The sequence below is a fragment of the Myotis daubentonii genome, chromosome 3, assembly GCF_963259705.1.
Source record: "Myotis daubentonii chromosome 3, mMyoDau2.1, whole genome shotgun sequence".
Lineage (NCBI taxonomy): Eukaryota > Metazoa > Chordata > Mammalia > Chiroptera > Vespertilionidae > Myotis > Myotis daubentonii.
Genome location: NC_081842.1, coordinates 115,757,034 through 115,780,172, shown reverse-complemented (window position 1 = coordinate 115,780,172; position 23,139 = coordinate 115,757,034). Strand labels below are relative to the sequence as shown.

The window sequence follows — 23,139 nt, the reverse complement described above, 5'->3', positions numbered from 1 at the left end:
TCTTTTTTAAAAATTATTTATTGTTTATAGTATTACATATGTCTCCTTTTCCTTCCATTGACCTCTCCCTGGCCACTACTACTTCCCAGCACATCCCTTCACCCTCTCTACTGCCTGTGTCCATTGGTTATGCTTATATGCGTGCATACAAGTCCTTTGTTTGCTCTCTTACCTGCCCCCCACCCTCCTTCCCTAGGAGATTTGATGGTCCGTTCAATGCTTCTATGTCTCTGGATCTATTTTTGTTCATCAGTTTATGTTGTTCATTATATTCCACAATGAGTGAGATCATGTGATATTTATCTTTCTCAGACTGGATTATTTAGCTTAGCATAATGCTCTCCAGGTCCATCCATGCTGTTGCAAATGGTACAAGTTCTTTGTTTTTTATAGCAGCTTAGTATTCCATTGTGTAGATGTACCACAGTTTTCTAATCTACTCATCTACTGATGGGCACTTAGACTGTTTCCAGATCTTAGCTATTGTAAATTGTGCTGCTATGAACATAGGAGTGCATATATCCTTTCTGATTGGTGTTTCTGATTTCCTGATATATATCCCTAGAAGTGGTATTACTGGGTCAAATGGGAGTTCCATTTTTAATTTTTGAGGAAACTCCATACTTTTTTCCACAGTGGCTTCACCAGTCTGCATTCTCACCAGCAGTGCACACGATTCCTTTTTCTCTACATCCTCGTCAGCATTTGTCCTTTGTTGATTTGCTGATGATAGCCATTCTGAAAGGTGTGAAATGGAACCTCATTGTCATTTTGATTTGCATCTCTTGGATGATTAGTGACTTTGAGCATGTTTTTATATGTCCCTTGGTCTTCTGTAAACCCACTTTCAAGAAGTGTGTATTTAGGACCTTTGCCCATTTTCTGATTGGATTGTTTATCTTCCTTTTGTTAAGTTGTATGAGTTCCCTATAAATTTTGGAGATTAAACCCTCATCAGATATAACATTGGCAAATATGTTCTTCCATGCAGTGGGCTTTCTTGTTGTTTTATTGATGGCTTTTTTTTTTTTTTTTTTTGCTTTTTTTTTTAATGTAGTCCCATTTGTTTATTTTCTCCTTAGTTTCCATTGTCCTAGGAGCTCTATCGGTAAAGAGATTGACTTGTCTGGTATTTTGTTGCCTATGGATTCTTTTAATATTTTTATGGTTTCCCGTCTTACATTTAAGTCCTTTATCCATTTTGAGGTTATTTTTGTGCACCGTGTAAGTTGTTGTTTAGTTTTATTTTTTTGCATGTATCTGTCCCAATTTTCCCAACACCATTTATTGAAGAGAATATTTTGACTCCATTGTATGCTCTTGCCTCCTTTTTTCAAATATTAATTGAGCATAAGTGCTTGGGTCGACTCTGGGTTCTCTGTTCTGTTCCATTGGTCTATATGTCTGTTCCTGTGCCAGTACCAGTTTTGAGAACAGTGGCTTTGTACAATAGCTAATATCTAGTATTGTGATCCCTCCAACTCCGTTCTTCTTTATTAGGATTGCTGTAGCTGTTCGGGGTCTTTTTTTTTTTATTACATATGAATGTTTGGAGAGTTTTTCTAGGTCTGTGAAATATGCCATTGATATTTTAATGGAGATTGCATCGAATCTATAGATTGCTTACAGTAATAGAGACATTTTAACATTGTTGGTTCTACCAATCCATGAACACGGTTTATTCTTCCATCTGTTTATGTCTTCCTCTATCTCTTTTTTCAATGTCCTGTGGTTTTCCAAGTACAGGTCTTGTACTTCCTTAGTTGAGTTTATTCCTAGTTATCTTGATTTTTTTGTTGTAATGTTAAATGGGATTGTTTTTTAGTTTCTCTTTCTGTGAGTTCATTATTGGTGTATAAACAAGCCATTGTTTTCTGGGTTTTAATTTTGTATCCTGCTACATTGCTGAATTCATTAATTAAATCTAGTAGTTTTTTAAAAAATATATATCTCTATTGATTTCAGAGAAGAAGGGAGAGGGAAAGAGAGATAGAAACATCAATGATGAGAGAGAATAATTGATTGGTTGCCTTTTGCACGTCCCATACTGGGAATCAAGCCTGCAACCCCGGCATATGCCCTTGACCACAGTCAAATCAGGACCCTTCAGTCCATAGGTTGATGCTCTATCCATTTATCCAAACCAGCTAGGGAAATATAGTACTTTTTTGATGGAGCCTTTAGGGTTTTCTATGTACAATATCATGTCATCTGCAAATAATGACAGTTTTACTTCTTCTTTTCCAATTTGGATGCCTTTTATTTATTATTCTTGTCTGATTGATATGGCTAGCACTTCCAGTACTATTTTGAACAGGAGTGGTGAAAATAGTTATTCCTGTTCTTAGGGGAAATGGTTTTAATTTTTGCCCATTGAGTATGATATTGGCTTGTAGGTTTGTTAGATAAGGCTTTGGTTATATTGAGGTATGGCCCCTCTATTCCCACTTTGCTGAGGGTTTTTATCAAGAAAAGCTATTGGATTTTGTCAAATGATTTTTCTGCATCAATTGATATGTGATTTTTCCTCTCAATTTGTTTATGTGACGTATCAAATTTATTGACTTGCGGATATTATTCCAGACTTGCATCCCTGGAATAACTTTCATTTAGTTATGATGTATGATCTTTCTAATGTAGTGCTGGATATGATTTGTTAGAACTGTGTTGAGGATTTTCACATCTATGTGGGGCCCAACGCATGAAATTCACGCAAGAGTAGGCATTCCTTCCCCCTGCTGCTGGCACCAGCTTCCCTTTGGCACTTGGACCCAGGCTTCCATTTAGCCGCCGGCGGGCACCCGGGACCAAGGCTTCCCTCTGGCCACTGGCAGGCACCCAGGACCCGGGCTTCCCTCCCACTGCCAGCAGATACCCAGGACCCGGGCTTTCCTTGCAGCCCTAGCTTCATCCAGGAGGTCATCTGGTCTAACTAACATATTATGCTTTTATTATTGTAGACTAGGGGCCCAGTGCATGAATTTGTGTACCTTGTGGGCTGCGAGGCTGCGGTAGGCACAGGGGCAGGTCTCGGCCCATCCTCCATGCCCCCATCTGGCTCCTCCTGCTGTGGCCCCTGGTCCTCTGTCTGCCAGCAGCCCTACACCCGCTGCCACCACTCCCATGCACTTACGGCACTGGTCCCGCTAATACCTGATGACAGCACAGTGCAACGGACCAGCACCAGCAGTGGGTGCGAGCAGGGCCAGCACTGTCAGTGAGTGTGAGCGGCTGCTGCTACCCTGTCACCCCTCAGGAGCAGTGGGAGGTGGAGAAACCCTCAGGGGCGATCAGGGCTGGCAGCCGCCGCTCACACCTGTTGATGGTGCTGAGCAATTGGGACCGGCGGCAGGCACTGGCAGCGGGCGTAAGTGGCGGCTCTGGTGCTGGCTGTGGGTGTGAGCGGTGCTTGCGCTGGCAGTGGGTGCAAGCAGTGGCTCTGGCACCGGCAGCAGGTGTGAGTGGGGTTGGCGCACTCACACCGGCAGCAGGTGTGAGCGCTGGGTGGGACTGCAGTGTGCAGGAGCAAAGAATTTTCAGTAACCACCAGAAGCTTGCCCTGATGATAGCAACTGGCGCCCCTGCTCCACCATCCCGCCGCAGCTGATGCCCGCCATGTTGCACGCACGCCCCCTGGTGGCCAGCGTACATTATAGCGACTGGTTGTTCATTTCTGGTTGTTCTGCCATTTGGTCTATTTGCATATTAGCCTTTTATTATATAGGATAAGTACTTGTTTGTAGCCATTTTTATTCCTTCTGCCTGTGTTTCTTCTTGCCTTTCTATTTCTTCTTTTTACAACAGTCCCTTTAGTATTTCTTGCAATGCTGGCTTGGTAGTAATAAACTCCCTTAGCCATTTTTTGTCTGCAAAGCTCCTGATTTTCCCTTCAGTTTTGAATGATAGCCTTGCTGGATGGAGTATTCTTGGATTCAGTCCCTTGCTTTGCATCACTTTCATTCCATTCCTTTCTGGCCTGATCTGTTTCTGTTGAGAAATCATTTGATAATCTAATGGGAGATTTCTTGTAGATAACTCTCTGTCTCTACCTTGCAGCCCTTAAGATTCTCTCTTTGTCATTAACATTTGCCTTTGTATTTACAACGTGTCTTGGTGTGGGTCTTTTTGGGTTCATCTTATTTTGGACTCTCTGTGCTTGTGTGACTTTTTCCTTCCCTGCATGAGGCAAGTTTTCTGTCATTATTTCTCCCAATAGGGTTTCTAATCCTTGCTTGTCTTCTTGTCCTTTTGGCACCCCTATTATACAGATGTTGCTTCATTTCATGTTGTCCCATAGCTCCCTCAAGCTTTCCTCCTGCTTTCTAATTTTTTTTCTCCAATTGCTGTTCAGGTTGGGTGGGTTTTTCTGCCCTGTCTTCTAACTCGCTGATTTGGTCCTCAGCATCTTCTACTCTACTGTTAAAACCTTTCATTGTGTGTGTGTGTGTGTGTGTGTGTGTGTGTGTGTGTGTGTTTTGTTTTTGTTTTTTATTGTAGCTATATCATTCTTCATTTCCTCTTGATTCTTATGTAAGTTGGTAATTTTCTCATCCAGCCGGTTTAGGAACTGTATGACCCTTACTCTGAATTCTTTCTTTGACATATTTCTTGCCTGCATTTCATTTAGTTCTTTTCCTGGTGATTCCTCCTTTTCTTTCTTTTGGGGTTTTTTTTTGTTTTTTTTTTTGTCTTTCCCTTTTTCTGTCTCTTTCTGGCTCTGGGCACCCTGTTTGGGGTTCGAGGTGTTGAAGGCCCTAGTGATTCAATAATCCTTGCTAGACTGGAGGCTGGGTCTGCCTTGAGTTTCACACCTTTATTGTCTCTACTCTGAGTTGTACCCTCCTCTCCCATGGTTCTGGTCCCTCAGTTGTCCACTTCAGATTCTCAGGGTCAGTGGGGGTGTGTGTGCAATTCCTGTGGTGTGTGACTCCTTTTGAGGGCTCAGAGCCCTCTTGCATGCAATTCAACTGTGCGGTCCCGACACCCAAGGCAGGATGGCGCCCTAGTTTCCTCTGGCAGTGCACATGCAGCATGGTCCTGTGACCTGTGGCTGGGCATACCAGGTTGCACCAGCAGCTCTGACCTGGGTAAATTTTTGTTTTAATTCCAGTTTGGGTTGTGGGAGCATGTCCATGCAGCATCCATTTACTCCTCTGCCATTTTTAATCCATGATTTCATTCTTAGGATTTGAAACATCTTTAAAAAATAACCTAGTTGAACGACTCATGTGTTACATATATTTAGTGTATTAAAGTAGTCTTTATTATTGAAGGAATAACTTAATGATCAAATTATATTAGTTATTAATATTTCATTTAAAATAAGCTAAGATTCAGGAATAAAAATGTTTTCAATATTTTATCTCAAGGTACTTTTAAAATATTTTTATTTTTATGTAAGGTATCCTGTAATAAGTGTATTTGTTTTTTCGTTTGATTTTAGAATACTATAATTTTAAATTTATGAAAATTGTGAATTAAAAGTACTAATCATGTGTATGTAATAATTTTCTTTTACATTATGGAATAAAATTTTATCACAGGTTTCGTCTTGATATATATCGTTGTTTGGCCAGTCCAGCTCTAATAATGTTAACAGAGGAGGATCCAATTCTGAGAGCATTTGAACTTAGTGCTGATTTAAAAGAACTAAGCCTTGTGGAGGTGGAATTCAGGTGGGAATGAATAGAAATTATAAATTATTTTTTAACTTTTTTTCCAGAACATTTTCAGCCTGACTTTTTCATAGGGTAATTTAAAATATATATTTACATTTGATTCAAGATGATAGACCTTGCTGCCACCTACTGGGATTTCCCTTCTCTCTCAGTGGAATAGACCTTGGTAAAATTTAGATCACGTCTTCCATCTGCTCTCTGCCACTCTTGCACCACTCTTGCTTTGTTCCACATTGCCAAAAGCATCCGAGGGCAGTGGGAAGAAGAGTGGGAATGGCAGCTTGAGCAAGGACAAACAGTTTATAACTACTCTCTGTCCTACCTTCCTTACTCCACATCTATAGTCCTTAGAGTATGATTCTTCATAACGTTTAGAAGCATGTGGAATGCTTTCTGAATGTCAGGGATGTTCCACACAGAGAGACCTAGTTTGTTTTCACTGTTTAGTGAGAGTTTCTGTTAGGAGAAGTATATCATGTAGACATTTCTTCTGAAATGAAGAGTTATGTGCAGTTTGTATACCCCCCAATCGCTGTTAATCATTTCTTCATAGATAGTTAAGTTGGGGAGAGGGGACCTTTGGAAAAAGCAGCCTATTAAACTACTGATAGACATTAAAAATTTTTTTTTTTAGAAAACTACAATTAGCTTGAGGAAAATCTTTGAGACTTTTCCTTAAGTTAAAGTATCCCTGATGGCCCTCCAAAGAAGGAAGAATTGATCAAGATTTCTGGTCAGTTCCCACCTTTTTTTTCATGTCCAGCTGATGGTGGAGCCATGTCTTACATTGCTTTCCTCCAATGATTTGATAAGATCGGGAAAATTCAAACTTCTATTTACTGGAAGGGCAAAATGAAGCTTGCAATGTTCTTTGCCTTTATAGCAGTACATAGTGTGTGTTCTTGAGAGCTCTTAGTTCCAGAAATCTTTAAAAATACCTGTTTATACGTTTTCAAGTTTGGAACTACTATATTTTAATTTGGATATATTAAAATTTACCTCAACTTGAAATGACAAAGTATATACTTGGATGAACATGAGACATGCTTAAAATGTAATTTTTTGCTACTTTAATTAGTAGATGAGACTGTTAATAAAGTATTTCTTTTAAATATGAAGAACTTTCTATTATAATCTCATAGAGTTCTGAGTTACCATATAAAATACAATTCCCAAAAGGGATTTGAAATAACTACTATGATTAAATTATAATCATAGACTAATAAAGTTAGATTTTGAAGTGATCATAGAATCCTTTTCTATAACCCCTTGTTTTTATAGGCAGGGAATGTGATCTATATAGGTTACCCGTTTTACTGGTACCAACATCTAATCAGGAATAGAGTTGACATTGAAAGTAGGAGCAGAGTTGTAACTAGAACAGAGGACTCTTTGCATCTAGTCTACTATATCTTCATCCAAATTATACAGACTCTTCGCAGTCTTCCAGGAATTTATTAGAGCTTAAGCAAATTAGGTTGATTAAATGTATTCATTTTACCTTTGAATATAGTGGTTTTACAATCTTTATCTAAGGTGAGATATCTTTGTAAAAATATACACTCTAGATGAATGTTCCCACCTGCAACTAGATTTCTAGACTGCAGCAGGTACTAATTCAGTTGTTAAAGAAATCCAACTATTTATTCTTAGGTATTTTGGTAACATAGTAAATGCAAAGAATGGATGAGAAAAATGTTAGCCCCCTAAGAGTTTTTAATTTTTTTAGTTATAATTTTATACAGACAGTTTATGGAAGACCCTGTTTTAGAGAAATATTAATCAATAGGAAATCTTCCTATTTTCCCTTCCTTTCCCTTTAAGAAAAAAAAAAAGGAATAAAAATTTCTGAAGTTCAATGGACTCATAATTATTTATTTCTAACTTTATTCTTAAATTATTATACTCAGATATAAATTTAATATAATCAATATATTTTTAAAAAATTGTCTACTAAAACTTCTTAGTTCCTCACAAATTGATTTAGTCCTGACTTTAACAAGCAATTAAATCCTAAGTTTTAAGGAAATGTGATTCTGAAAGAGAATTCTTGACTAGACATGTATTAGGATCTTTCTTTTTAACTTGAATTTTTTTCAAATGAACACTGTAAAAATGAATCAAAATACTATTTTAATATCAGAAGTAGCATAAACATGTTGTAGACTGTTATTGAAAAAATGTTTAGTTAAAAACTATAGAATAACATTTATTGGTTAGCATAAATATATTGTTATCTATTGTTTAGATAAGTAATATAAAAGGAAGTTTTATACCAAACTTATAGAGAATAAGGGAGAATGAATTAAGAGAAGAGTTGGTTGACAAATATCAGAATTTCTAGGGATATCAGTATATATATATATATATATATATATATATATATATATATATATATATGGAAGCATTGTGTGAACACCATGAACATAACTGTATTATAGTTTTCCCCAAAGCTGTGGAAAATTAATACACAGTAAGTTCCTTTGACAGTCAGCACATAATGACTTCACACACCACTATCAGAACTAAAATATTACTGAGTAAAAGTTTTCTAGTGAATATAGCGCAGTTGGAAGTTGGAAGTGACATTTCTAACAATCAACCATTGTATTTTGCAGGAATGATTATGAGGAACTAGCCCGGCAATGTAAAATGTTTGCTAAAGATTTGCTTGCACAAGCCCGGAATTCACGCGAATTGGAAGTTATTCTAAACCATACATCTAGTGATGAGCCTCTTGACAAACGAGGATTATTAGAAGAAAGAATGAATTTAAGTCGTCTAAAACTTGCTATCAAATATAACCAAAAGGAGGTATGAGGGTTTCTGTGATGTATTTAAATTATTTCCTCCACAGGAGTCTAGTGGCTCAGGGCAAAGGCTTTGGAGCACCACATATAAGTTGAGATCCTAGTTCTTCATAAAAATGTGTGTCCTTAGGAAAGTTATTGAATCTGTCTGAGCTTTAGTTTTAAGAATTAACTAAGAATATATAGTTAAGAGTTTAGTATAATGAGTACTAGTATTAAGCAAGTATTCAGGGATAATTGCTATTATTTTTAATTTTCATAATAATATATATTAATTTAATGTTTGGGGAAATATTAGCTACACAGGTAAGATCTTATGTCATGACCTCACAGTAAACTTTCCCTCTTGTGTTTTGTTTGTCCTAGTTTGTTTTATTGATCTGTTATAATAGTTCTTTATATAGTAATACCACCTATCTGCTTAAAAATAAAGTATCAGATGTTATGTTTCCTGATTCTTATTTGTTAATTCATTGTGAAATCCGAAGGTGGAGAGGCACATGGTAATGTAACTAAGTTGAATCTGGCTCTTCTGGCATCATCCCTTCCTATTAAGGGAAATACCTATTTCTACTCCCCATACACATACATACACATGATTCAGGAACCTGAAGAAGAAAGGTATGTATTTTAAATTTCATTTTAGGGATAATTTATTAAACATTTTATATTTAGACAATGATATCTAGTTGACAGTATGGAGTATTGATAAATGGTACATCAAAGGTGTTGCTTCTGAGACCCATTTTTATTATCAACATAGATGTTGGAATAAAACTAGTTTATCAAATTTATTTTAATATAAAAATGGGGCCTGAATAGATAATGGTAAAAAACAAAATACAGAACCTTTGATCCTAGGAACAGAATGATTATTTTTATCTTGGTTTAAAATTTGAGCCTCACAATAGGTTTGATACAGGAATTTTAAGATGTTTTCCTTAAGATTACCTAGATAATAATAATATATTGCTTAGCCAGATCTCTGGCTTCAAGTCATATATATATATATATATATTTAACATTCCAAGGTCCTTAGTTAATTAAGTACAATAATTTGAATCAGTGTAGCTGTAAGATTATAAATCAATAGAATACCTATATGGTTTCAAAAGGAAATACAATGCTAATGCATATAAGTAGAAACATGTAAACTTCTTCTAATATACATTTTGGCTAGACATTATTGACTAAATCTTAGGTTAATTTCTTTACTATGTTGTTCTACAACTTAAACATGAAATTTTAGAAAATGTTAGAATAGAGAGATAACAAGATGCAAAATCAACTTAAGTGATTGGGAAAAGAATTAAAGAAAGGTGGAAAGAACCAAGGTTACCCTGGTTAGGGAAGAAAAAAACTAAGAGGCAGTTTCCTGATGACATATTTGTATCCCTGGAGGACACACAGGAGATACCAAATATTTTATTCGAAAGAAGGTGAAAGAAAAGTAAGTAAGTAACTTTTATGTAATTTTGTAATGTTTTATAAGGAAAGGAACATTGAAAAATGATACTTGGGTATTTGTTCATTTTTTTCCTACTGGCCTCCTGTGGCAAGTATTGAATGAATATGCCTTACCCACATTGTGTATCCTATTTTGAGAGAAAAGTGCTTTTTCATTGGCCTCAAGACCCTTACTCCATTTTCTTGTCAATTCATATTTTTTAATTTTTCAATTACACTTGACATTCAGTATTATTTTAGTCAATAAATATTTGCCATCTATTTTTGTAAGAACTCAAAGTTCATTGTAGAGTAGAGTCCCATGTGAATTATTTTCACCCATTGTCCTTTGTTTTTTGTCATTGGTTTTGGCTGGGATTTGAACTATGAACTTTGCATTAAGAAGATAATACCTGTGGTAGGACAATAAAATCTGGAGTTGGAGATGACCCTTCCTGACTTTGTTATGTTAGAAATAACCACAGCCTAACTTATGTGAAACTTGAGTGCAGAAGTGAAATAGGGTTAGATTGTTTGAAGCCACTTGTGTAACGGAGACAGACAGAAGCATAGAGCTTTTGTATAAATTTGCTTTTAGTTTGTTTTCCTCTGTCTTTGCCCTGCCAGCCAAGAATATCCTTCCATTGTGTCATGTGTAAGCTTTACAGATGTTCAGAATTCAACATTAAAGATCCAGCATAGGTTGGATTTTCCTGCAAGCTTATATGTGTCTAGCATATGGTGGCAACATGTAGAGTGTCATGGTTGAGACGGTTTTCTGAAGAGTTTGCACTCCTCTAGATGGCATTTGTATTAGGTCTAATTTGTCCTGTTGACACTACTCCTGGCTGTGATTCAGATTCTACTGTGACAGCTACAATGGTGCAGTGCAAAGGAGCCACATAGCAGTTTGTTCTTCTACCACACTGCAGTGACTGCTCTGAGCCAGTCCTTCATGTGAGAATCCAACTTTCCTCATTTCAGGCAGACTCTGGATGTTTCCTTTTACTTAGCTGAGCGTAGTCTCTCAATGATTTCAATTATCTTTGGTTGTATATGATTAACATTATTTGCATTTTTCTTATAATCGCTTCTGTACTTTTTAAAGAAAAAAAATAAATAGTAATATTTTTAATTGAAAGGAAGATACTCTATAATTTTAAGGATGAATGAAACTAGATTTCTAAATATGATTAAAAGAGAAGATAATATTTTCCCAAATAGTTGGTAAACTTTATTTAGGTAATTCATCCTGAATAACAAAGTACCCTGATACTTAGTGGCATAAAATAGCATTTCAAAATCATTTTATAATAGTTTCATAATCATTTTATAATGCTCTTGGATCCTTTAGGTCTAGAATTAGGAAAGGACACAGCAAAGATGATTTGTCTCTGTCTCACTATGTGTAGGGCCCACCTGGAGGTAGCTCTAATGACCAGGGCTGCAATCATCTAGAGGCTTTGTCGATCATATGTCTGGTGCCTGAGCAGCAGCAGCTGAGGACTCAAACAGGGAGCTCTGAGTGGACTGGATGCTCAGGTGGATGGGTCCATAGAGGGGGGCCTTCTGAGAACTGTAACTGAGGAGGAGCATGGCTGTCATGGTGGATTGGCTGCAAGGAGATGGTCTGAGAATCCTCTGAGGGCTGACTAGAATGCCTCCATATAGTCTGGGCTTCCTCACAGCAGGGTAGTTTTATGGCAGGAGAACATTATACAGGGCAGTTTATGGCTCCAAGAGCAAGAGTTCTTCCAAGTGGAAACTGCATGACTTTTTATGACCTATCTTCAGAAGTCACATAGCATCACTTCTTCCAGAATCTCCTGGTGAAAGCAATCACAGACCTGGCCAGTGGTGCTCAGTGGTTAGAGTGCCAGCCTGTGCACCAAATGTCCCAGTTTCAATTCCCAGTCAAGGGCACGACGTACCTGGGTTGTAGGTTCGATCCCTAAAAATCAATGGAAAAAAATATCCTCGGGAATAACAACAACAAAATAAGTAAAAATAATTAAAAAATGTAAAAAAGTAATCACAAGCTTGTTGAAGGGTAGGGAACATTGATCGCGCATCTCTTGATTAGAGGAGTATCAAAGAATTTAAAATCCACCACAGACTTATAACATTTCCAATTGAAATTTTGTTTTTCTAATTAAATATTTAACATCATTTAATTAAATCATCATTATATAGAGGGATTGCAAGGACAGCAAACAGTCCTAAGATTGCTTTGATATTTGGGGGAAGGGTGAAACCAATAAGTTTGGCATGTTACTAAATTGGGTAATTGGTGGGAGAAAAGGCTATTTCTCCAATATTTCATCTTGAAAGACAAATTAAGATTCTGTAGGAACACCTGAATCTGAGCAAAAGAATAAAAGATGAAATAAGAATTAAGTGCTAAAAGAAACATATAGTATATTAGGAAATATCTTAATAAGCATAATAAACAATAGAAATTTTGTTTTAAAAACTTTGTTTTAAATTACATCTCAGGATAAATCATTTTAAAACAGAAGAGTGGCTAAATATTATTTAGATATCTGAATGATGTTATGATCACTTGTGCTTTACTTCAGTAACTTTAAACCTGATCCCGTTACTTATGTAGAGCTATCAGAATCCTTAAGTGAGCATTATATTGGGGAAACACTTCTGGAATTTGCAAACTAGAATTTTCTTCTTATTTGGGAACATTTTTCATTGTCACACCAAATTCAGTTTTAAGTAGATTAAAGAGTAACTTTACTGCATTTAAGTTTTTCTGCTTTTATGGATCATAAATGTCTGATTTTATACTTTGATTGCTTTGTTATCTTGACATCTTGGTTTCTTGTAACTGAAATCATTAATTTTTGTAGACTAAAGTCTCTTTCTATGATTTTTACTTGTTAAACTTGAAATTTCATAAGCATTATAAGAGCATTTATAAATTAAATTTGCAAATAACTAAGGAGGCTAATTAATAATTATCACTATGTAATGTACATGCTGTTAATCAGGCACTATTTTAAGAGCTTTACATTTAATCCTTATAACAAGTTTATGAAGTAGATACTATTACTATCTTCATTTTACATGTAGGGAATTTGAGTGTTAGAAAGGTTTAAAAACTTGTTCAAGGTCATTTAATGAGTGATAGTGCCTAGATTTGAATCTAGGTAATCTGGCTCCAGAGTCTATGCTCTTAACCTCTATACTCTTTATTACATGTGAGAAAAAATCTATGTGGACCATATAAAATTGATTTTAAGCTATTATTAAAACTTTGAATGTCAGTTAAATAATGGTATTATCAGATCCTATTTACAGGTTTCACTTCACTTTTTTTTTTTTTTTATCTGTGTATTCCTTTTCAGTTTGTCTCCCAGTCTAACTGCCAACAGTTTCTGAATACTGTTTGGTTTGGACAGATGTCAGGTTACCGACGTAAGCCTACCTGTAAGAAGATAATGACTGTTTTAACAGTTGGCATCTTTTGGCCACTTTTGTCACTTTGCTATTTGATAGCTCCCAAATCTCAGTTTGGCAGAATCATTCATACACCCTTTATGAAATTTATTATTCATGGAGCATCATATTTCACATTCTTGCTGTTACTAAACCTATATTCTCTTGTCTACAATGAGGATAAGAAAAACACTATGGGACCAGCCCTTGAAAGAATAGACTATCTTCTTATACTGTGGATTATTGGTAAGTATCAGGTTCATTTGAAAGGTTCTGCCTCTATTTATCCCATTAATTCTCCTTTGCTTGGTGGCATTATAAACATCTGTATTCAATTTGAACACTTCTATAATCATTGAATACGTAACTAACATTTTTGTATAGATAAATGTTCCTGAACTTCATGATAAGGGAATAGAGATTTATTGAATATTAATTACATAATTGTATGGAAGTTAGATTTTTTTGTTCTCAGTCTCTAAAATTATGACTGTTAAAAACAAAGTTTGCTGATGAATGCTTTTTTTGGTAATAGAGTGTGAACTAATTCATATGGGTTTTTTTTATTTTTTTAAATTAATCTTTATTGTTGAGATTATTACAGATGACCATCTTTTTTCCCCTCATAGCTTCCCTCCACCTGGTTCCCACTCCACCCTATACCCTCCCCACCCTATTGTCTGAGTCCATAGTTAATACATACATGCATATAAGATCTTTGTCTAATCTCTTCCCGCACCCTCCCACACACCCTTCTCTCTGAGAATCGTCAGTCTGTTATATTTCAATGCCCCTGATTCTATTCCATTCACCAGATTTATTCATTTGATTGTTAGATTCAATTGTTGATAGATATGTACTTGTTGTCACTTTGTTGTTCATATTTATTATCTTTACATTTTTCTTCTTCTTCCTCTTAAAAAATACCCTTCAGCATTTCATATAATACAGTGGGGCCTTGACTTACAAGTATCCCGACTAACGAGTTTTTTGAGATACCAGCTGTCTCTCGGCCGATTTTTTGCATTGAGTTGACAGAGTAATTTGAGTTAATGAGCTCCTTAATGAGCTCGGTCTGGGAACAAATTAAACTCGTAAGTCAAGGCCCACTGTACTGGTTTGGTGGTGGTGAACTCCTTTAGTTTTTTCTTGTCTGTAAAGCTCTTTATCTGACCTTCAATTCTAAATGATAGCTTAGCTGGGTAGAGTAATCTTGGTTGTAGATTCTTGCTATTCATCACTTTGAATATTTCTTGCCACTCCCTTCTGGCGTGCATAATTTCTGTTGAGAAATCAGCTGACAGTCGTATGGGTACTCCCTTGTAGGTAACTAACTGTTTTTCTCTTGCTGCTTTTAAGATTCTCTCTTTGTCTTTTGCTCTTGGCATTTTAATTATGATGTGTCTTGGAGTGGTCCTCTTTGGATTCCTCTTGTTTGGGGTTCTCTGTGCTTCCTAGACTTGTAAGTTTCTTTCACCAGGTAGGAGAAGTTTTCTGTCAATATTTCTTCATATATGTTTTCAGTACCTTGCTCTCTCTCTCTTCTTCTGGCATCCCCATAATTCAGATGCTGGTACACTTGAAGTTGTCCCAGAGGCTCCTTACACTATCTTCATATTTTTGGATTCTTTTTTCTTTTTGCTCTTCTGGTTGAGTGTTTTTTGCTTCCTCCTATTTCAAATCATTGATTTGATTCTCAGGATCTCTAGTCTACTGTTGAATCCCTGTATATTATTCTTTATTTTAGTCAGTGTATGCTTAATTTCTGACTGGCCCTTTTCCATTTTTATGGCATTCTCACTAAGATCCTTGAAAGTCTCCTTAAGTTCCTTGGAGGTTTCTAGAAGATTCTTGAGTAACCTTATAACTGCGATTTTGAACTCTATTGTCAATAGTTTGCCTTCTTCCATTTCTTTCATTTGTGACATGGTTCTTTGTCTCCACATTTTGAGTCTTCCTGTGTTTGTTTCTATGTATTGGGTAGCTGCTAAGTCTCCTTGAGTTGATAGAGTGGCCTTGTGTAGTAGGTGTCCTATAGGACCCAGTGGCTCAGCTTCCCCAATCACCTGAGTTGGACACTCTTGGTGCACCCCTTTGTGGGCTGTGTGCACAGTTTTGTTGTAGTTGAACCTTGATTGCTTTTGGTGTCACTGAGAGGATTTGACCTCCAGGCCAATTGGCTGTGGGGACCAATTGTGACTACAGTGGGAGAGCTGCTGTGCAGAAGACATCCATATGGAGCAGGACTTGCTTCAGTGGGGCTTTGGTGCTCACTGAGTCTGCCTTTTGAGTGTGTTGCTTATGGATGTGAAGAGTTGTAATCTGGTATGGTCTCGCACTGACTACTGGGTACACTGGCTCTTGGGTCTCCAGGGAGGTGCAAAGTCAGCCACTGCCTGGGGCCACCCAGCAGGCGCAACAGAGAGATCTGCAGATTCCTCCTCTTTGTATCAGGTTTGGAAGTGCCCAGACAAGGCCAGCTGTGAAGCAAGCAGGCTGGTGCTGGTACAGGTTCTTGGGCCTTTTATTGATAGGTTTGGGGCTCCCTGACTTAACTGCAGCTTGTTTGACCCAGCTGCAGCTTGAGAAAGAACACACCATTCACATGCAAAAGCCATTGCACACCACTTGGGTGGGGTTGTAAGTTGCGTCAGGCGGGGTCTCAGGGAATCAGCAGGGTGGAGCAAACAGAAATGGCTGCCAATCAGCCCTGCACCAGGGAGATCCCAGCATGGGAACAGTGGCCACTGCAAGCACCTCCGTCTGGAAGAAAACCACCCCTGAGTTCCTGCCCTGATGCCAGACAGTCCAGTTTCTCCCCGTATGTGTCTGTGTCCCCCAGAGCCTCGCCTGGCACTGGAGCTCAGAGGAAGTGGGAGCTTGTAAATTCAGTTCGTGGTACCGGCCTTTTAAGAAGAGCAGCTGAGTCTCCAGGAGCCTGTGTGTCACTCAGCTCCAATCTGCACTGGTTTTTACAGTCCGTAATTCTTACTGCCCATAGGGACTTCTTTTCCCAGCTCTGGAACCCTGGGCTGCAGGTCTGGTGAAGGGCTGGTACCCCTCGCTCCTCTGGGTGGCCTCCACAGTAGCGATCTCCCTCCCAATTAAAAAATCAGCAGACCTAGGTGCCAGACCAGCCCGTTCCGTGCCTCCACACCTCCACACCTCCTACCAGTCTCAGTGTGTTTTCTTCTTTATTTCTCTCGTTGTAGTATTTCCACTCAGCCAGCTTTTCAGTGATTCTAGATGATGGTTGTTCTATATTTTAGTTGTAATTTTGATGTTGTCAAAATTACTTGATGTGGGAGGCAGCAAGTTCAGGTGTTTACCTATGCCACCATCTTGGTTCTCCTCATATGTATTTTGAAATGTAATACGTTTTATACTCGGTTGCATTTGAAAAGTTAAGTATTTTGTTATAATGTTATATCATTAGTTTTCCTTTGAAGAACCTATTAACTTTTGCAGTTATATTTTCCTGGTGACTCACTCTAAAAATGAGTTCTTTGTATTGATAGCTAGAACTCTTTAGAAATTACAGAACATTTTGTTTTGTGAAAATTGTTTTTTATAAGTATTATGTTGTATAACGAATATTTTAAATGACCTTATGCTGCCCTTGCCATTTCTTTGATTGGGGTGGGAGGTAAGCAGTTGAGGTATAATCATATTTCTGTTTTTAGAGTTTTAATGACATCTCCTTTATTTCTCTCTGGATCTTCAACTTTGTTTTTAACCTCAGCATTTTCGATTTATCTTTCTACTATTTGCTATAGAGTAACAGTATTGAAATTTAGTCTTTTCTACTGTGTAAAGCACTGATTGACTTATGTTTTTGATGATTTCAATTATTAACTTATTTGAGAACAGTGAATGTACAGTATTCACTTTTAATTATCCTTCAGTTATAAAATTAATTTGCATACTTGGGATTTTTATTTTTAATTGGAAATTAATTCATTTCAAGTAACTCAAATCAGTTTTTTACTTTTAGTGGTGTTCAATCCATGGTACATTAATACTTAAAATTAGGTAGATAAAACAGACTTTCGGTGAGATGACAGAGTAGATATACACTGTGCTCCTCTTCTCCCATGATCACAGCAAAACTACAACTGAAGTATACAATAACGATCATTGAGAATCACCTAAAGTCTAGCTTAACAGAACTCCTATAACTAAGGATATAACAGAAGAAGACACATCGAAACTATATGAGGGGTGGAGACAAGATACAGGCTGCTTTCACACCCACTGTGGCAGTTGAGAATCGGGAGGCTGTGGAAGTTCCCCCTGAAGAGTGAAGATTTCCCCTGAGGAGCGAAGGGTCCCAGTCCCACACCACACTCCCTAGTCAAGGGCTCCAGTACTAGGAAGAGAAGTCCCCATAATTTCTGGTTGTGAAAACCAGTAGGGATTTTGGCTGAGTGAGACAGAAGGCTGCTAAGAGTACCAGGCATTCCTCTTAAAGGGTCTGCTCAAGGATTTAACTTGCTGACCAACTCGCAGGCTCTGAACTCTAGTGCTAGGGCTTCAGCCAGGAATATACTAGGAGTAACTGACTTGTGTGGCTTCAGGGTGAAAGCTGGACAGGCAACTTTCTCCCAGATAGAAATGCTTTCGCTCCCAGGCACAAGTGATTGTTTGTTTGTTGATACCCCTTCCCACCCAGTTGCAGTTGTAGATGGGCTCCATATCTGAATCTCAATCCACCTGGCTAACACTGTTCACCCTTCCCTGGTGATTCCCTAAGACCCTGCCCAACCCAAATTGAGGGCTCACCCAAGCCTCTTCCAGTGGCTTTTCTATATAAATGGCCTATCTTGGCTCTCAAAGGTTCACAAAACTGAAGCAACAGTATCTGGCCTTGACATGCCCTATATTTCTTGCTAAGTAGCCTCAATCCTGGCACTATGGGAAGCCAGCCTTAATTCACAGTTTAGCCTTTCTCAGGCACTTCCAAGCCCAGCACAGGTGGCAACCATATGCAGATCACTTTGGAGCTTATACCAAGTGGCTCCAGGCAGGTAATATACAACAGTTGACCTTAGCCAGCACCATAACCCCTCCCAAGAGGCCCCAGAACCAACACATTCAGTGGCCAGCTTCAGACCACACCAGAGCACCATACAATTATCTCTACAAATGACACACAGAAAAGGCAGACTTGGCAGGCACCAGAGCCTTACTAAAGCAAATCCTGCTCTTTAGGTTCTGTCCCTGCATGACAGCTCCTCCATTCTTCACAACCAATCAGCTGCAGGGTCAATCCCTTCTATTGACATGAAAACAGCAATCAAGGCTCAACTACAACAGAAGGGCACACAAAACCTACAGAAGGGACACACTTGGAGCATCTGGCTCAGGTAACCAGGGAGACTGCACCACTGGACCTTACAGACACTTACTACATAAGGCCACTCTACCAAGACCAGGAGACATAGCAGCTCTACTTAATGCATAAAACCAAACACAGGGTGGCAGCCAGAATGAGGAGACAAAGAAACATGTTCCAGATGAAAGAACAGAACAAAACTTTAAAAACACAACTAACAAAATGGAGATAAGCAACCTACTAGATGCAGAATTCAAAACACTGGTTATAAGAATGCTCAATGAGCTTAGGGAAAGAGTAGTTGAACTCAGAATTTCAACAATAAAATGGAGATAGGAAACAAAAAAAAATCAGTCAAATGAAGAATACAGCAATTAAAATGATGAATACATAACAGGGTATCAACAAGATTAGAGGAAGCAGAGGATCGATTCAGCAATTTGGAAGATACTAGTAGGGTAACAGAAGACACCCAATCAGAACAGCAAAAAGTATCCCCCCCCCCAAAAAAAATGAGGATAGTTTAAGGGGCCTCTGGGACAGCATTAGGTATACCAACATGCACATCAGAAGGGTACCAGAAGGAGAAGAAAGAAAGAGAAAGTAATTGAAAACCTACTTGAAGAAATAATGACAGCAATCTCTCCTAACCTGGTGTATGAAATAGACATTCAAGTCTAGGAAATGCAGAGAGTCCCAAAGAAGATGAACCCAAAGAGGCCCACACTAAGATACATTATAATTGAAATGCAAAAGGTTAGAGACAAAGAATCTTAAAATCATCAAGAGAAAAGCAGTTAGTTACCTACAAGGGCGTTCCCATAAGATTGTCAGCTGATATCTCAACAGAAGCTTCCAGGTCAAAAGGAAATGGCACAAAATATTCAAAGGAATGAACATCAAGGCCCTGCAACAGTGGTTCCCAAGTTTTTTTGGCCATGCCCCACCTAAGCATCTCTAAAATCCTGATGCTCCCCACCCCCTGTGACATATAATTTTTATTACTCAAAAAGTGAACTCTTATTCAGGAATGAAAGGACAGTTGAAGTACTGAGGAAGAAATCACTAAGAAATTGTTAAAATAATAATATGAAGTAATATGAAAAAATAGCAAATAAAGTTTCAAAACATATAATAGAGAACTAAAATGCATAAATATGCCACAATATATATTTATATACTGTATATGAGGCCCAAACCATAAGAAATGCAAAAAATTCATTGTTAATCATTCTCCAAAGAAAAAAAGGAGAAGTTGGGAGCTTCAGTTGCCAGCCAGCCTGAAAACAGCCATCATCCCCTCACCCAGACTGGCCAGGCACCCCAGTGGGGACCCCTACCCTGAAGAAACAAGATGGCAGCTAATTTGCATACTGAAGGCGGGTGGCAGCGGGCAAGGCTGTCCGCAGTCTGGGACCGGATCTGTGACCCTGCCGGGTGGGGGCAGTGCTTGAGGCTGTCCGCAGTCCGGGACCCAGATTTGTGACCCTGCGGGGTGGAGGGCAGTGCTTGAGGCTGTTTGCAGTCTGGGACCCGGATCTGTGACCTGGCAGGCGGGGGGCACTGTGGGAGGCTGTCCGTGGTCCCGGGACCTGGATCCGTGACCCTTCCTGGCGGGGCGGCAGCTCGCACAGGGGCAGATTGGCTGGGGTTGGGCAGGGCAGGACGCCTGGCTTCCGCCCAGCCCCAGTCACTCTGGGCAGGTGAGCAGCACAGAGAGCCTCTGGACAGGGGAGGCAGGCCGGCAGAGGGCAGCCTGTACTCCCCACATGGTGGTGGTGACAGCTGGGAGCGTGCCAAGCGGAGCCTGCAAGCTGAGCTGAAGTAGCGCCTGCAGGCCATCAGCGCCCAGGAGTGGCTGCACAAGATCCGCCTCCTGGCCCAGAAGGTGCAGGATCGCAGGGACAGCCACCATGGCGGGCCAGACTGACGTCCTCCTCCTGGTCGCACCACGGGGGTTTGTGGATCTGCAAAGCCAGAGGCCTCCGGTGTGCACATCCCCCCCTGGCGTGTGAACATCCCCCAGCACACTGTCACCCTCCCACGCCTGCAACAGTTGCAAACCAAGGCGTGCACAAGTTCCCCCTGCCTCTCCAGCATACTTCCATCAACCCGGCATGCGTAACACCCCCACAGGATGTGCACACATCCCCTCTGATGCGCTCATGTCCTTTGGAGAGTGTCTGGGTGTTCTGGGTGCTGAGGGTGGGCGCCTGTAAGATGACAGTGAGAGGGCGGAGTGGTGATGCCCTGTTCCCACAGAGGCCAGTGCAGCTACGAGATCACCTCTAAGGGGTTAATGCAGGTGCTGAGGCAGGAGCAGGTGCAGACAGACACACCTGGTGGGTGCGGGCGGCCCTCGCTGAGGTGCCTTTGGTTAGCATTCAAGATCAAGAACCCAGAGGTGGAGAGGAATTCCGTCCTCTCAGTGAAACAGTGGGATAGTCGGGGCGACTATAGAGGAGGAATGTGCACTTTGGTTGCCAGCACCCATGAGTGAAGGCTGCCCTGACTGAGCCTCGCTTGCTTGGGAGCTAGCGCACTCCTGCCATGCAGCGGGTGACAGGACGTGCTTTTCTGTATTAATGAGAGAAAATGTTCATTCTCCTGCTGCCCACGAAGGTGGAAAGTGAAGTGGGGAGACATGGGGAGTGAGCGAGGTTCCCTGTCTGGGGGTTCCAAATCTGCTGTTGGTTTCTTTCACCGTTGACTAGAGATATACAGGGTGCCCCCCCAAAATGTATACACACTTTGAATACCTACTAATTCCAATGGTTTTAAGCATAAGAAAGAAACAACAGAGCTGTTATCTGTTAAAAGTGTGGACACAAACAGGTAGTTGGATATTCCCTGAGGGGTCTCAGATTGGAGAGGGTGAAGGCCAGGCTGAGGGGCCCTTCCCCTCCCCCCCCCACTCCAGTGCACGAATTTCGTGCACCGGGCTACTAGTCTTATATAATAAAGAGGTAATATGCAAATTGACCCTCACTCCATCATGCCGTCACAAGATGGCTGCATGCCCAGCAGAGGCAGGGTTCCTGTAACACAAGATGGCTGTGCTCATAGTGGAGGCAGGGTTGCCATAACGAGCCACAATGAGTGATCAGCAGGGACCTGAGGCTGTGTGGCACCGGGCTGGGGCGGGGTACCTGAGGCCACATCCTCTGCCTGGTGGGGCTTGATGGGGGACCTGAGGCTGCATCCCCCTGCCCAGCAGGGCTTTATGGGGGTGGGGCCTGTTGGGTCTGAATCTCACGCAACGGGGGTGGGGCCAGCCGGGTCTGAGACTCTTGTGCTTTCGAGGTGCAAACGGGTGGGCAGGGAGTGTGCTCCAGACTCTGACAGGAGGAAGATTTTCATATACATTTTACTAATTTTCTTTCATTTATGACACTACTATTATAGAGAAAGGGCAAATAGCAATAATTAAATATTTTCTCTAATTTCCTTTTAGTGTGCATGAATTTCATGCACCAGGCCACTAGTCTATACTAATAAAAGGTTAATATACTAATTAGATTGGATAGACCGGACATCTTCTGGACATCATTCCGGATGTACTTCCTGACAAAGCTGGGGGTGTGGCTGGCCTGCAAACTGCTGCGGCCCCTCACCCAGGCCAGCCCCACCCCCAGTGGGGACACCCACCCTGATTGGGGGCAGGGCCGGCCTGCAAACCCCACGGCCTCTTGCCCCAGCCAGCCCCACCCCACCCAATGGGGACCCTGCACCCTGATCCAGGGCCCCCTTCAGGGCAGGCCAGCTGGCCCCCACCTGTGTACCCAGCCTCTATCCTATATAATAATCCTATATAATAAAAGGGTAATATGCAAATTGACCCTAATGGCAGAAAGACTGCTGGACCAGTCACTATGAGGCGCACTGACCACCTTTTGGTCCCTTTCCCCAGCCGGCAGGCTCCGATCGCCTGATGGCCTCCGGCGATGGGGATGGAGCCAGTGAGCGGGCGGGAACAGCCGACCTCTCGGTCCCTTCCCCTGGCCATCAGACACCAATCACCCGATGGTGAACCCGGAATCAGAAGTGGGTGGGTAGCTGGGGGTGGGGCCAGGTGCGGGCAGCTGGGGAAGATGGCCCTGATTGCAGGCCACACCTAGGGATGGTACCCGTGCATGAATTTTGTGCGTCAGGTCTCTAGTCTAATAATAAAAGCATAATATGAAAATCAACCAAATGGCCATTTGGACGTCCTTCCAGATGACCTCCGGATGAAGCCAGGCTGCAGCTGCAGGATCAAAGCAGCTGCTGTGGCTGCAAGGGGTTGAGGCAGCCACCCTGCTTCGAGGGAGGGATCGAGGCAGTCCGCTGTGGCTGCGAAGGCCTACTCTTGAACAAATTTCGTGCATCGGGCCTCTAGTACTAGAATAACTATGTATGGTGCCAGATAGCTACTAGACTT

The 23,139-nt window shown here is 40.4% G+C and overlaps 1 protein-coding gene across 6 annotated transcripts in view; it reads left to right on the top strand.

The window, feature by feature from the left end:
* Window positions 1–23,139, top strand: part of TRPC1 (transient receptor potential cation channel subfamily C member 1) — a 201,877-nt gene that overhangs the window by 79,313 nt on the left and 99,425 nt on the right. For 3 of the 6 annotated variants that reach the window (XM_059688258.1, XM_059688255.1, XM_059688256.1), the window contains 3 exons: window positions 5,544–5,675; window positions 8,297–8,492; window positions 13,294–13,630. In XM_059688258.1, coding sequence (XP_059544241.1) covers window positions 5,544–5,675; window positions 8,297–8,492; window positions 13,294–13,630 — 665 coding nt within the window. Of the gene's footprint in view, window positions 1–5,543; window positions 5,676–8,296; window positions 8,493–13,293; window positions 13,631–23,139 lie in introns of those variants that run through there. The other 3 variants (XM_059688257.1, XM_059688259.1, XM_059688260.1) reach the window with 3 other exon arrangements.